This window comes from Periophthalmus magnuspinnatus, chromosome 11 (assembly GCF_009829125.3).
Source record: "Periophthalmus magnuspinnatus isolate fPerMag1 chromosome 11, fPerMag1.2.pri, whole genome shotgun sequence".
NCBI lineage: Eukaryota > Metazoa > Chordata > Actinopteri > Gobiiformes > Gobiidae > Periophthalmus > Periophthalmus magnuspinnatus.
In genome coordinates, this window is record NC_047136.2 from 25,985,588 (window position 1) to 26,002,177 (window position 16,590).

General features: G+C 39.7%; 1 protein-coding gene across 1 annotated transcript in view; it reads right to left on the reverse strand.

Annotated features, from left to right (window-relative positions):
- Window positions 1–16,193, reverse strand: part of phactr4a (phosphatase and actin regulator 4a) — a 25,242-nt gene extending 9,049 nt beyond the window's left edge. The window contains exons 1-7 of the mRNA XM_055225574.1: window positions 15,530–16,193; window positions 12,668–12,835; window positions 12,509–12,589; window positions 11,051–12,283; window positions 7,942–8,298; window positions 4,188–4,752; window positions 1,806–2,038 (exon numbers count right to left, since the gene is read on the reverse strand). Of these exons, the coding sequence (XP_055081549.1) occupies window positions 1,806–2,038; window positions 4,188–4,752; window positions 7,942–8,298; window positions 11,051–12,283; window positions 12,509–12,589; window positions 12,668–12,835; window positions 15,530–15,587 (2,695 nt within the window). The 5' untranslated portion in view covers window positions 15,588–16,193. The remainder of the gene's footprint in view (window positions 1–1,805; window positions 2,039–4,187; window positions 4,753–7,941; window positions 8,299–11,050; window positions 12,284–12,508; window positions 12,590–12,667; window positions 12,836–15,529) is intronic.
- Window positions 16,194–16,590: the final 397 nt, after the last annotated feature.

Below are 16,590 nucleotides of genomic sequence, written 5' to 3' on the forward strand. Positions count from 1 at the left end.
CCCAACTAATAAGTTATGGTTTTCTTTGATACAAAGCATTGTCATCAACGTAATACAGTTTCTCATTTGATTATATTGGCTTACTGAAACAGTATATAGAACCCAGCTTATGTCATTCACATTTACTGCAAGTTATTGCTTTGTTTTGGAAGTGTCAAGTAGAAGACAACGTTATAGCTGCGATTAACACAGGCAGTGATGGCCGTGTGCAAACCATTTCCAAACAATATCGATTCAATATTAAAAGTGCTGTACATTACTTTTTTGAAAAACGTGAAAAACAGAACTAGTTCATTTTAAACAGTTTGCTGTGGTCCATTCACCGTGAAGTTTAGAAGCACTTTTCTTTCTCAGAGACCAGAGCAGAGTTTTGCTGTGGCTGCAAAGCTAAAAACAACTGGCATGCTAACCCACACTTTCTGATTACTGGATCATAACACTTTGTTGCGTGTTGTCTGCATCTAATTTCAGAGATATTTTGATTTCAAGAGCTGCTTATGCAATAGATCTCTCCTAGGCCAAGACAAATTTTGCTCAAATACATGGAACAAAACAGGTACAGTGTCTAAGATATTTTCTATGCCACCCACACTATTTAAAACAAATAATTTCTCCCACGCCTTAGCTGTGAGGATCAAATAAAACACGGCTGCCCTCCTTCAGCTGCGACCACTGTTTTGCTGTATTCTTTTTGATGTTTGTGGCATGAAAAGATGCCTCCTTTTGAATGAGCTTTGAGGTGCCTTCTCTGCAGAGGTAAACATGAAAAAAAGAGTTGAAAGGAATACGTTTAATGTCAAGAGCCACTGTCTAAATCAGAGATAAAATGGAGTCTGAGTCATCCCTCAAACAGATGGTTACCTTCAGAACAAATTGCATATTGTTAACATTGGTAGGTCACATGTGACTTCAAATCAGGAAATTGTTGAAAAATGCTCAAGTGGCTTTTTGATATGCATTTACGAGTAGAAAATTGTGGGAAATTCTAAAGCCGCTGTAGCCTCTTTTGTGCTCCTTTTATCTGCAAAGTAAGGTAGCCAAGGCTGTTAAGATGTCAAATAGACAATTTGGAATACATTTAACAATCAAAAATGTTAAGTAAAAAAAAAAAAGTAAAAAAAAAAAAAGAGTAAAAATATGACAATTCAATTTCAGTAGAAAACATTTGCTGAATGTGGAGTAGCCTTGTGTGTAGCTGATGCAAAATAGCACCTAGAGCTGGACCAAAATTTTCCTAAATTTTCTTTTCACTTAAACTAACCTTGTTTAATATAACAGTCTAAAAACAATTAACAATTATTACTCCCAAATATTCATATTTTTCATTCAGTGTAGCAAAGTACTGACACAGCTATCTAGGTGAGTTGGTATCTTGTGGTGAAAACATCTAGAGTAGAATTCCTCCAACTACTAATACAACTACATTAGCCCCATTTGGAGCCAAGGTTACATCCTATGCTAGCTTTAGTCACCTTTATAAAACCTTGATGAAGTGAATAACAAGTATTGTATTATTAACATTGTCCAGTCTTATTTTGTCTAATCCATGTTTTCGTGTCCAAATAGTTAATTCTTTTTTGACATTTTGCTTTAATAATGTTCCTGACTTTGTTTTAAAAAAGTCTTTTCATGTGTGTTTTAGATTTTGTCCAGATAATACAATTATCAAACCCTCCGAAATTTGACTCATCATAATTAGTCAATTAAAATTAATTTAACAACTTACAAGTGTATACATTAATGCAATGCCCCCTTTAAATAAACAAGCAATACAGGTTTTAAAAAAGTATTTCAAAGTGACATACTTGGGGGTCCCTCCTCATCCTCATCTTCATCGTCATCCCTGAACAGGATGGGTCCGTCAGAGTCTGACTCCTCCTCACTGTCCCCAGGGCCCCCTCCCTCGGGGATCACAGACACCCGGGGGTCCCCCACCAGTGCCCGGCGACTGCGTGGCTCCATCTCGTGGCGGACCTGGACTCTGGAGGCCTGGCGCTTCCGTAGCTCCTCTTCCATGTCAAAGTCGTCGTCTTCAGGCCTGAAAAGATGAACAGGGTAAGAATATGAATGATCCACATTTTCACCAACTAAGCAAATGTGGAAGTATTTATTTATCTTGATTTTTGAGTGCCTATTTCTTTTTCCTTGTGATCATTGAACTGTATGATACAAAACTCAAAGTTCCCATTGTTGGAAAAATAAAGGATCCCGTATCTTATGTGCTGGTAGGTCACTAGACTTTAAATCCATAAGCATTCATGTAGCTTTGTGTGAACCAATTATCCAATGGCATTGTTGTTCATTTAAATTCCTTTGGAATTCACATCTTGTGCATGATAATGGTCAGCTAGTTGTAACAGCTGGTAAATTTTAAAAAAGCATTCGATGTAAATGCCTGATATTATACACAGGCCATCTGTTTATTAACCTCCTAAGACCCGAGCTCTCGCATGATATGCTTTGTTCATTTCTTTTTGTTATTTAGGCTGATTTGTACCTGATGAGTGTAAAAACAAAGATTTATCTTAATGATAAATAGTTTTTGCAAATCATCATTATTATTAAGTGCCTGAACACAGCAACATTTGTCCTGAATGCAAAAACAAAATGAGAAACAACGTGTCCCATGTGAAGTGTTGCTGACAGGTGCAGGAAGACACATGCCTTTACAAAATTCAATCGACTACTACTACTTTCAATCTTCTGTATATAAAGTATTTACTGTTCACTCTTAAAAGAAAACTTTTGAGTTGCTGTAAGTAATTTCTTAAACTATTACAATTACTAGAAACATTTTTATTTATTTTTTTTAAGGATTAATAAAGATATTGTTTTTTTTTAAATCTGGCTATACACAATACAGTTTCCACATATGCTTGTTTAAAACTGCCCAAGCAAACAGGGTGAAAAAAAGTGAAACTGCTTCCCATACTAAAACTAGAATCATACATCTTTCTGTTAATTAGCCTCTTGAAGCTCCTATACTCACTTGAGCACCCAAAGGCCTGTGCTGTTGGTAAATGAAGCACTTAAAAATGGCTTGTGTGGCTTCTTTCAAGTTCACATCGATTTGTTTCAAGTGACTTCTTTTTACTTGACAGGGAAAGTTTTTAGGCAAAGGCAGCACTCTGGCCCACCACAGAGCCGGGAAGTGTCACACAATCTTACATTAAAAAGAAACTTCAAATACACTTGGCAAATGTGGAAAATGTGTGTTATCCCAGGCGCCTTATGGAGTCCTGGAAAAGTGCTTACCACATGTGGACTGTTTTGATTCCTGGCTCTGGGCTGTTTATTTCATGTCACCACTCTTCATTGCTTATGCACTTCTATGCAAATAATTGATTAACTATTTATAAAAAGCTACAATCCCTTCACGGTAAAATTGATTACTGTGTATAACAATGGGTAAAAGATATGTTCATTTTGGATGTGAATGCACTGAAGCATGCAAGTCCATAAAAAAAAAAAAAAATGTCCTAGGTAGCAGCAAACGTAATGGAATTACGTAAGTAATCCAATAACAATCCTTTTGCAAGCACCTTGAACACCCACCTGAGAATAAATGTGCACAATTTTGAAATATTTCTAAAAAAACAAGAATGAAATTATGACAAAAGAGAAATGCATTAAAAAAAAAGAAAAAAAAAAGAAATTTTTTGTTGTTTACAGACAGGGCTGGGAAGCAAGATGTCAAGCTTTAAAGTTTAGTCACGCAACCTACAGGCTTCATAGTAGCTTTCACATCAAACAGTACAAAATACTATTGTCTCTGCAGTAAGTCATAGTAAATAAGGTGTTCCTGGTTTAATCAGGTCACCCTCTCACCAAAAACTTTTCTTCATTTTTTATTTTGAATTCAGTTTTTCTATTGAAAGCCAGTTGTCTTGGTGGAAATACTTAAAATTGTGAATGTAAGTATGTATGTTCATAAAATATAAAATGTTTATAAACTCAAAGCTAAATTTTGTGCAATTACACCTACATAGACCTGTACATTTGAAAATACTGTAAATTTAGTGACCAGTGTGTAAATATATCTACTATATAAGACAATGCTGATCCAGGATAGAATTGGCAACTTTCATTTCTTAATTTCCAAGATGAAGAACTCTTTGAGATAAATTACTAAAAAAGTTTTGCCCAAACTTCGTTCAAGAAAACAAAACACTTTGTTGTTGACTTACAGCCTGAGTGGTTCGATTGTGACGGGCAGTGAGTATCGAGAGTTCCCCCCTTCCTCTGCCAACACATCGGGGGGAGACTCGAACAGCAGCGAGTGTGCCCTCTGTGACTTGTCCGGATTGGGCTGCATCGGACTTGGACTGTTCAACGCTCTCTGGATCAGGATGTGCAGTGGGACGGTGGGGGGCTGGCTGGGGGGCTCCGTGGTCGGGCTGGGGGGATCCGGCTGTCTAGCAGGCCCAGGCGCAGATGTGGAGCTGGGCTGTGGGGGGAGAGAGTGCGAGCGCGGAGGAGACGGAGGGATGTGGGATGGTGGTGATGGTAAAGAATCGGTTATGGCTTGGAGCGGTTGTGGTTTGTCCTCTAGGCTGTCCGTTCGTGGGGGTATGAGAGCGGGGGCGTTGGCAGAGCCAGAAGTGGGGGATTCGGGAACGTGAGCAGGGGGTGGAGGAGGGGTCGGGTCCACAGAATGGCGTTTGGTGATGGGCGTGGTCCTCTTGGGGGGAGCGGGTGGGGAGCGTTTGGCAGGAGCAGGAACGACGATGACACCAGGCTGAGGATGATCCGCTGTGGAGGAAGAAAATGCAATTAATAAAAGTAATTGGGCTGAAGATGGTAAAAGAATACTGGACCAGACATCAGCTTTGTATTATTTCCTTTTTAAATCTTTGAATGTACCCCAAAGCTTGCTGCCAATTCAAAATACAATTTAGTATGATCAAAATTAGCATATGGCAAAGGTTGCAATTATTTAGCCAGTCTGGTGTCTTTCAAGTTATTATTTTATTTATTTATTTATTGTTATTTTGATGCTCTTTAAAATGTGCACTCTAATCAGAAATTGTTAGGTAAACCGAAATGCAATATTTTTCAAAAATTTTGGAATTTTTAGATTTATTTTCATGTTCAGCATGGTTTTTGATATTTAACAACTTGTCAAGTTATACATTTTCCTTTTATTGTACTGGCCCAATACTCTTTAGTTTATCATTATAATTGAATACATGGGGTTTATTGGTCCAGTATTCTTTCAAGCATTAGTGAGATGTACTATACATGAAGTTAGTGGTGTTACAAACATGAATGGTCTTGACTCTAGCTCTAGGCTTTAGGAGTGACATGTTTAGGAAGAAGTCATTGTAGTTTTAATGGACACTTCATATTCAACATTCACTAGGATTAAAAACACACACTCAATGTTAATTTTCATGCAATGCATTTTACAGCCTGTGATTATTGCAGTGGTCTTCATGCAGTACAGGCTTTTAACTGAAAGTTAAAATGGAGGTGAGGTACTGCGGAGGTGTGCTAACGTGCTATGGATGGATACAGGGACTTGGTACAGCTGGATGTACCAGACTGAGTGGTCAGATCAGAGCAAAATGGCTTCAGACTACTTGCACTTTAATGGAATTATACTGTACAGAAATATTAAAGTGGTGTACCTGATTTTTTTCTCTGCAGTTGAGTAAAACTTGTTTTAGCCCAGATATATTTTATATTTTTTGTCAAAGAACTGGCAATTGCACTGTTAGCATGCTAGTTGTTGTTAGCATTGCAGCCAACTCTGCTCTGGCCTCTGAAAGTTGTGAAAAGTGTTCTTAACTCTTTGCAGGGAATAATTGGGATTCTAGAAATGCATTATAAAACAGAGCAATAACTTGTGAAAAACAAAACTAGTTCATCTCGCATTTTCCAGTTTTGAATACAGTAAAAAATCAGGTACAGCGCCTTTCATTTTTTAAGACATTTTGTTGCTTTAATGATTACCGATTTTATGAGTGAATTGAGTGACTGAGTTGAATGAAAAACATGACCAAACTACTTCTCTGAAACGTCTACTCTAGTTATATTTCCACCAACTCATATAACCCAATTTCACGCCCCCAATGATCTGACCACCCAATCCCCTTAGGCTCTAGTTGGTATGCGTCCGGTGTGCATGCCTCTGAGCACACGACTGACCGGGCCGGCGGTGGTGCGGGTAGGTGGGGAGGGAGAGGTAGAGCCCCAGCTCATGGTGCCGTCTCCAGTGACCCGGCGGCCTGACCCTGAGGCGGCCCCGGTGCAGGGAGGAGGCTGCGGACAAGGCAGGAAGGGAGGAGGAGGGGGCTGTGTTTACATTCCACACAGGCACAGGAACACAGCAGAGCGGCCATGTTTAGCACTGTTTAGCATTGTGGCCGGAGACAGCGAAATGTGGGGGGATAGCCAGGGTAATCATTTGTATTTTTCAGGTAAAACTAGACACGTTAGACAATAATGTGACTGCACGTAGCTTGTATTTATGACAACAAGATATAAATACTTGCAAATATCTACAGAGATTGTTGTCAACTTACTTCACAGCAATACATAAAAAAAAAATTAATGGCTTTTTATAATTTTTGGTTTGCTAGCAATAGAAAATGTAGACTCATTTTTCAACTATATAACTACTCTAAACACAGTCCCATGTGATGTCACGTAGTACTTAAAATTTCAGTGGCCTCTGGAGGCAGCACACTCTAAAAAAGTTCCAAATAGATCTAGCTTCTGATAAACTTGCTAAAGAACTAAGAACAATAGACAATGCGATTAAAACACAAAACACATTAAAAAAAAAAAACTATTTATTAATTTACTTTAATGTGGAACTAAAGTAAACTAAGTCACTATGATGAAGACTAAAATTAGCTCTGCCCTTTGAACCACATGACTGTTACAGTCACTACCTTTTTGTGCTGTGGCTGAGGGGGGTGATCAGTGTACACTGACACTGCTTCACAACCCTCCACTTGTGACATCCGGGCTGGCCTTGGAAAGACAATTCAGTAACAGATCCAGGGGACTTTGACCTGACAAATGGCTTGGGAATGTGTCACTGTCTCACACTCTCGGAGCAGATTATTTTCAGAGAGGCAGTGGGGCTGGAGCAGGCTGAGGCATAGTATATGAGCCACTAAAATCAAATTCTATAAAGTCTCCAGTGAAGTGTTGGAAAAGTCAATGAAGACAAGCTCCTGCCTGTTCTCTCCTGGGGTTTTGGCAGAATGTACTCCTAATAGCATCAAACTGGTAAACAGTGCAAGCAGGTTTGCTGTTATTGCACAAATTAAAAGTATTTGGCTTCCATTATAGTCAAAGTTAGGGAAGGGTATTATTAACACATGAGAGAATAGAGTATATAGAATATCCTCAGTTTCTTTTTTTTTAATGATCTCAAACATGAATGGCATATAAAATGAACCACACAAGTGCAGAAATATCACTGCCCTTGTTTGGGAGATTACATTGGACATTTCAGTACTTTTTTTTAATCTGCAATATATTTGTTGCATATTGTTGTCATATCCCCAGAATAACAATATATTTTTCCATTTATCTCCCAACTCTACTCACTTTTTTTTTGGTTTTGTTGGACAGGACAGCAAAACGTGTGCTATGACCCAACCCCTAGTGCACCCTATAACAGTTTTTATTTGATTTTAATTATGATACTAATTACCCACACAACAGGATTGTTAATTAAGTCAGTGATAAACAACTCCAAAACAGATGAGAGCATGACCATAAGTTCTACTGTGGGCAAGATAAATATAAAAATAGTAAAACTAATAAAATGAATAAAAAATATATAAACACAAAATAGACAAATAAACAAATAAAGCACAAAGCAAAACAAAACTTTCACCTGAATGTGTGAAACTGCCCCCTAGGACAAGCGAACATGAGGCTGATTAAACATGGATAGGCATAAGCAGGCGGGATACTCACCGGTGACGGGGATGGTGCTGTTGCGGTTGCTGGGTTTGGGGGGAGGAGGCGGGGGCTGCTTGGCGTGGGGCGGGACAGGGGGAGGTGTGTCACCGTCCTGTGGTAAGGTGACTCTGGGGGGATCATCGCTGACAATGAGCGAGACTGTCCGCGGGGGTTTGGCCATCGGGACGGGTGCAGAGGAGGACGATGCAGAAGATGAGGAGGAAGAGGAAGAGGACGGGGGGGTGGCGCTGCGGGGGAGATCGGAGGAGGAGGAGGTGGAGGAAGAGAATTTGGAGGTAGGGGGCAGCAGGGCTTGTTTCAGGAGAGGGGGGTCCGGTTGGGGGTCTTTGAACGGGCGGACACCGACAGACTCTATAAAGCACAGACAGACAGGACAGGACGTAAACAAACATGGATACACTTTATGCATTACACTTTGTCATCCATTTTCACATTTTGAGTTCAACTTTTTTAGTAAAAGTACTAATAACCTTTAAATCATTTCTCTAAAGTGAATTGTTGCAGCAGTTTTAAAATGCAAATTAAAATATGTCAATATATTGAACCAAAATGATACCGTGCATTCAAAAGTAGATTATTTTAGTATTATGTAATATGAGGTTAAAAACATTTACAATGTTTTTTGTATATAGACCAGAGCATATTTATTTTGGTAGATACCAAGATTCATCACTTGATTTCAGTTTGATTTAGTGCAATTCACAAAGAGGCCAAAGATATAAACAGACAAAGAACATAAGACAAGCATAAGGGAACACAAAACAGTAGCAGAGTAACATTAGTACATGGGCTGCACATTTCCAGAGTATGTTGATGATCCGGTTGCTAGAGCATGCACCTAAAGTCTATCAAATTGGGATATTTGGAGTTCCAAATTTGAGTTTGCGCAATTATTAACTTGCAAATGCTGCAGTTATTTAGATAATATAATGTCCTCCACAAAGAACAAAATAGGCTTTTTTATATTTTATATGATATATATATTTTTTTTCTTTTTTATAGAGAAATTTGGTAGTACCTGTAGTTTTGAGTTCTACAAACGTGTTCTGAAATGCATGAGATTCTTGTATTAGTTTATCAGTTCAGATTTTTGTCTTCTCTCATATTAATGCTCCTGTGCATGTGCACTCTGAACAGAATCATATTTTGTAAACATATTTTGCAAATAAAATTTATTTGACTTCTTTAGAAAATTGTTCAGCGCTAGTAAACTCCCAATTTTACTTTACTAAGAACTAACAGGAATGTTTGTTTCATCTTATACATTTTAAAACATTCACTTGCATAAAAATGTTTTTGTGGTCTGAATACAAAATGTAAGTTACATCACTGTGTACATAGCTAGCATTAAAAGAGGTCCATCTGGTTACCAGCGCTAAGACAGTAACAAAGTCAGAAGTAGGGCTGCAAAGATTAAGTGACTAAAGATGAGTAGTCGACTTCTAATAAAATAAAAAAATAAATAGTCGTCGTATATAGACTATACAGACTCTAAAATGCAAAAAAGACTTTGTTAAACAGAGACAATGGCAATATTAAATCAAAATGTGAAAAAGAATAAACAATTTCTGTTTTTCATCAACAATACACTATTTGTAAACATTCTCTACTTAAAAGCCTTCAGTCACCATAATTCAACCTTTATTTGGTTAAATGTGGAATGAAAATCTAAATTTATAACAGAAATAATAATCTGAGTAGTCGACTGATGGAGAAAATAATCGCTGACTTGTCAACCACTACAATAATCATTTGTTGCAGCTCTAGTCAGAAGTAGTCTTTCCAAACTGTTGTACAGTGTTAGAAAGTACAGCTGCTTGTTCAGAGTGCTGCTTTGTTCAACCTTGAAGCGCATGACGTTCTTTAACATAAGATCAAGGCCTGACAGTCATTAGCGGATGAAAAGTGCATGAATCACATCAAACAGTCCACGCGCCGCAACAAACGCACAACCAGATCAAAAGCGCAAGACAGACTAATGACTTGTTATTTGCTGCGCTTGTTTTATATTAAAATAAATGAAACTCCCCACATTAACAACCTCAATGTGCTCGGGAGTCAAGTGAGTCTTTGACATCAGTTCAATCATTTACTAAAAACTAAAATACCTTACAGCACCCAGAAGAGCTAGCAAGTCTTGCCATTGGACCAGAAAACTGTTTACTAATGAAATGAAAAAGTAACTCAGTATCGACAATGTACATCAAAGTGTACATCTTACATTTTTCATCCATGGACAAATGTATGGGAATTTCTTTTGGGCATGAAAATTTTTCATGAGATTAATTATTTTAAAAAATAAATAAAAATCTTGTAACTTACCGGATTTTTGTATTAGTTTTAATTTGATCTAAAGCATATATCAAAGTAGCTCACCACCTCTTAATTTTCCTGTAGACATTTAATCAGGCTGAATGCTTTAGCTGTGTGGTGTCCTGTCACTAATGTTGCATCTATTCATTTTCACCTCCACAGCCAAGGTGAAACCATATCTACAGATTGAGGACTCACCGAGATGCTTATTTACCTTTTTACAAGCAGCAACTAAACTAGCCAGTAACACAGTAGCCATTTCAAACTTGCTACAAAACCCTATGACTCACTAAACACCAATAATCCAAAAATAAATTGTTGATATGACCATACTACTGTCTTTGAGGTCGATTTTTTGTAATATATATTTTTTGTATTTTTTAGCTTATACTGGTATAAACAAACGAGGTTACAGTGCAGCATATTTAAAATATAAATTATTTGTAAAACAACAATGTAATCCCTTATTTTTCCAGGAGTGGTAATTACATTTTTCATGTTTACATCAATAAACAATAAAAGACTGCAAATAAATTATTATATTATTATTATAAAACAAGCGCGTAGCAAATAAGAAGTTAATTGAAACTGACTTCCGAGCGAGAACCAAAATGTCTTGGTTCCAAACACAATGCCCAGATGAGTAGCGCTGAAACCCTTCACTGTTCTTATAAAACGATTATGAGGAATAATGATGCTATACCAAAGATATTGCTGCTATGTGGTAGGCTGTTCAAATTTAACTGGAAAGTTTAATAAATGAGTGCTTGACAGATTGATCTTTCCTCACCTGAGCGGTCCCTGAACTCAGTAGGGGACACGTAGCGGGGTAATGTGCTCCGGCCGCTGGCATCAGACACAGGCCGTGCTCTCCTGGATTCCTCTGAGGAGCTCTTCTGCAGAACAGGCCTGGTGTCATTGTCAGAGCTAGGCCTGATGACGGGTCGATGGTCGTCCACTGAGCGCTGTGGTTCAGGCCGGTCCCTCCGGTCCCTGTCGTCCCGTCGGTCCCGCTCCTCTCTCCTCTCTCGCTCGTTCCTCCTGTTCCCCTCGTCTGCTCTTCTCTCTCGGTCTTCATCCCTCCTGTCTCTTTCTACACGCCAGTCACTGTCGTCCCTCCTGTCCTCAATTCGGTCTCTGTCATCTCTCTCTCTGCGCTCTCTTTCGTCCCGCTCCCTTCTCTCCCGCTCCCTGTCGTCTCGTTCTCTTCTTTCTCGGTCTTCTCTATCCCTTCTTTCCTTTTCATCCCTCTCTCTTCGTTCCCTCTCATCTCGTTCTCTCCTCTCTTTATCTTCTCTTTCCCTCCTTTCCTTTTCATCTCTGTCTCTCCTTTCTCTCTCCTCTCGATCGCTCTTTTCTCTTTCGTCTCGGTCTCTCTTTTCTCGCTCTTCCCTCTCCCCTCTTTCTCGCTCATCTCTGTCCCTCTCTCTCCTTTCTCTATCTCTTCTGTCTTTTGCATCTCTTTCAGGCCTGTCATCTTTACCTCTTCTTTCTTTTTCATCTCTTTCAGGCCTGTCATCTTTACCTCTTCTTTCTTTTTCATCTCTTTCAGGCCTGTCATCTTTACCTCTTCTTTCTTTTTCATCTCTCTCCCTTTCTCTTCTCTCGCGCTCGTCTCGATCCCGTCTTTCTCTGTCTTCCCGGTCTCTTCGGTCCCCCCGGTCTTCCCTCCAGTCTCTCCTGTCTCTGAAGTCATCCCGTCGGTCACCTTCTTCTCTGTACCTGTATCTATCATCCTGAGATTGTCCACGGGACAGAGAGCCTCCACTCTTGTCGTCTGAGGGGAGGCGGATTCTGCGTTCTTCATCCAGAGACAGCCGTGTGTGAGAATCTACGTCCAGTGGGGCCCGGTTGGAGCGGGAGGAGTCCGAGGGGATCCTGGACCGGCGCTCTTCTGCCTGGGGGGCGCGTAGGGCGTTGTTCTTGATGTCTGACTCTGCACGGGACAACCGGTCCCCATCCATTGGCACTGGATGGCCATTCTTTACAGGAGGAACTTTTTTGTGGTTCACATTGTTGCTCTCTGTAAATACAACAAATTATTTTGTCCCATTTGTTCTTGAACCAGTCATTCTGAATAATTTCAGATGTCCACCTGAACACCTAATGTGGACATATTTTTGGGGTAAATTAACTAATTAGATTAATACAATAGAAAAATTGTCTTAGTGATTTTACTCGGTCAGAAACAAACAAATACTATAAACTGTTCATTACTTCAATAAATGACAATATTTTACAATCATACCATTCTCAGGAATTTCCTTAAGCACTCCTCTTGCAATGAGCTCTTGACGACTCTTTCGTACAGAAATTTTTCTTTCCAAGGCTGAAAGAAACCAGACAAATGTTGTGAAAATCTAAAGATACCATCAGGAATAAAAGAAAAAAGGAAATAGCAGCAAACCTATAGACGTTTCAGCAAATTTCTCACTTGGCTTCTTCTTTCTCCATTTCCAGGGCTTGAAAATCTTCCCAACTTTGAATTTGCCTTTGCGTTTGGCCGGCGGAGTTCCCCCACCCGAGTTTCCCTCTTCCCCTCCTGTTGTGTTTTGCTCCAGGTTGACATCATCATCTGGAAGAGAAGATAAAGATAATTTTCCATTTTTCCACTAGGTAGGTAGTAAACTAATAATATATGTAAAACTTGTTTTCCTTCAATTAGGTTATTCCAAGAAGGAAAACCAAAACAGACAATGAAATGATTCAAAAATCCAAAGTTGCTTCATTGTGAAAAAATACAGAGAGCAGTGGGCGTGCTGTGGCCATTCTTAGGTGATGAGTAGCACGCAGGCAGTTACTCAACACAGTCACATACTGTAGTATACTGTGGCCTGCAACGATGGGGGGCAGGGCTAACCACTGCTTATCCAAGGTATGACAACTTGCATCAGCAAAACAGATTTTAAAACCAAATTGGACTATTTATATTGTGAGATTACACTGGCAGCTGTTGTTACATCTATTGGCTTCTGTTAAACTACAGACAAGAGAACTATAAAAACATAAGTTATGGTAACAAGAATTACAGATCCAAAAGGCTAACCTGGTCAGCTTTGCTAGACTTTGCTATTTTTTTTTTTTTTAATGTGGCATGCTTTAAACAGAAGGCACTATCTGCAGCATCAGGCTTCTGGCAGGGAATAACCCATGTTATTGCCCACTGAACAGGCATGTCAGGGCCTATGGATGATTCAGTACTGAAGGCAAAACTCTGATCAGTCAAGATTATTCGAGATGACAGTGTGCGTTGTTGCTGACAAAGTATGGTGCATCTCAGACATGTGTGTTGTGTATATACACAGCAGATTTCCACTATCTTGGTTTGAATCCTTTGGGATTACATGCACATTCAACATGAGCTGTTATGTGCAGTGAGGCAACAATCATTCAGGCCATGATACACAGGCAATTTACAAATTCAATTTCTATGTCATTCATGTTTGCAAACGTACTAAACCCATTATAGCACCTACAATATGAATTCCTGTATAAATTATTTCAACCTGAAGAGACACATCAAATACGCTTCATCAGTAAAATAAATATTTCTTGGCTGCTCAAGGGATTCATGCATCATGTCTTTGACAGACAAGCACCAAAGCTTTGTACACTGCACCTTATTTTTGCTCCATTCCACATTTTTCCTCATTTTCTGTCATTACTGAAGTATAACATTATTTGCATATGATCTGTGCAGATCATGAGTTGACCCATAAAATCCTTTAAAAATAAACCTGATAACATCTGTTTACTCTGCCTTAAGCATTAATCTACCATGACAATAGTAGTAATAATACAATTATGATTAAAAAAAAAAGATAACCAATTATAAATCAATTATAAATAATAAAAATGTCATCTAAAATTCCTTTTCAGTCATTTTCTTTTCCAAGTTTACAACATGTTCATGTAGGAGGTGAAGCAGGGTGGGGAGAATGTGTGAAATCTCATGTCCAAACGCCAGTGTACAAGGGTCATTGAACTCTGCGTGGTGTGGCTATTCCTGACACATAAGCCAGACACAGGTGGCTGTTAAAATGAGAAGGGTGGGCTGTTGTGGTTTAACAAAAGAGAAATCTAAGTACGATGGGATGACCTTGTGTTCAAGCCAACTGAGTGCGACCATTCATTTAAAGTGAGGGACCAGATAATGAAAGGCTAAGACCCGAGGCAAGGTGAGCAGAGCACAAGGATCAGGAGAGAAAAACTGTTCAGGAGAAATGACAAGACAAGCACATACAAAATGTCATAGAAAGCCAAATAATGCCAACTGTTAATAATGCCAATAGAATAAGTCAAATAAATTAAGTCAATGCTGCTTGAAAATAACCACCACTATTGAAAAAGCAAATACTCAAGATAGGATAAGTATCTAGCATGAAAATTGCTGTTAACATATTTTAAAAGAAAAAGCTCAAACCCATGGGCAACTTTTACACTGACAGAAAATGTGCATGTCGCTCTATCATATCCAATTTACAGAATACATGTGACAACAGTACCAGTATGTTGCTATGCCAACAACAAACAAAGATAATATGCAAGTAGAAATATGTAAATTCCAGATGAATTATAACTATTGCAAAGCTGCGGGCTGCCATCATCACAGACACTTGCAACAAGTGATCTGGGCAACCTGACCATATGACTCATGCCCATCACATGACACCAGCTAAAGGAAAAGAAAAAACACAGCAAAGGCAAAATGACTTTTTGCTCAAATAGCAAATATTTAACTTGGCGGATGTTACACTGTGTTTATTTAAGAGATGTGTGTTCCTGAAAGCAAACATGTCTGACTTTGTTGCCCGCTAATTTAGGGCAATGGAGTGGATAATAACAGGTCTGAAACATAAAAGTTGCATTAACCTGAGGAAAATCATATTTATATTTGTTCATACAATGAGAATGAAAAGTAGAAGTCTGTAGTGGGCACTATCCTACTCTGAGAAATGGTCCCATATGGAATAGTGTCAGCCAGTGCCTTGCACTCGTATGTAGTGAGCACTTACAGGCTTCCACAGGGAGATGAGGGCAGACAGAGAAGTTAGTGTAGTTTGTACATTTCACAATCGCCACATTCCTTCTGCATGCATTCTTCTACACCTGTCTGCGCCTGCCACCATGCAGTTTCTGCTAGAACACCTGCTCACACTTAAAGTTTTAACACAACACCACAATCAAGCTGCTAGCAACACAAATCAAGCAGCTAACAAGTTAGTGTTCCGTCTTCAACAATGCCAACTCCACTCTCGCTAAAACTTACCCGTGTTATGTAGGCCTGGTTGCTGGGGCACAGTTTCTGTGCTCGCACTGTGTCCCATGCTCCAACAGTGGTCCCAGCTGGCCTGCTGGGCCCTGCCTCTCCAGAGGCCCCAGCGGGAAAGAGAAAACCAAAAGCCACTTCTTTTTCCACAGCGACAGAACCTGAGAAACTTAAGTGTCTCGACAGCTCACTTGCGCCGTTTAGTTTCTAGTCTGTAAAGTCCTGCCTCCTCCTCAGCGCTGTGTGATATGGGCTCTCCTTCCCTCCCTTCCTCCCAAAGTACACAAACACACTCACTTGCTCAGTTCTTAAGTCCCTCCCTTCTTGGAGCTCTGACTTCATAAATAAGGTACGCAAAAAAGGTAATCCAGCAGTCTTAGATGCCTTTCATTCCACAGAGCAGATTTTTCAGGGGCAAAGTTCACAGCATTCATGCTTCGGCTTCTGGCCAGAGCAGCCATCAAGTCTTGGGAGATTTGCACTGCTGTGGGCCCCCCTTTGAGCAGGGTTGTGCCTGGCAAAACAGTGGTCCCTGAAGGCTGATGGGCGGGCTCTCTTCGCTGAGGTAATGTGAGAAGTGGAAGGTGAGCCCAGCCAAGGTGGAGCTTCGAGCCAGAGAAGAGGAAGTGACACCGCACAGGTGTACTGTGACACTACAGGGATGGTCCCTTTAAACTGGAAACATGAGACCACTACATATAACTACGATGACATACAGATCTAGCAATGGGTGTTTAAAGAAGCACTCACAAGTTTCACATTTGACAAACTGAAACAAATAAACTAAATTCTTCCACTTCACTTGCAAGCATATAAAACCAGAGAGACGAGGCTCACTCTTGAAGCCCTCAGCATACACTACTACGTCAAAGCTGCCGGAAAGCTTTAATCCAACGCAGCCTCACACAATAGATTACAACCAAAGCTGGGGTAATGAGGCTATGAGGACTAAGTGTGTAGGAGGACTTGGTCTTACATGAAGGAGAGCAAAGTGGCAAACAGATGGAAGACAGTTATGGCCTGTGGTTGGCTGTGTGCATTTGATTTTTAGTGAGGTATTC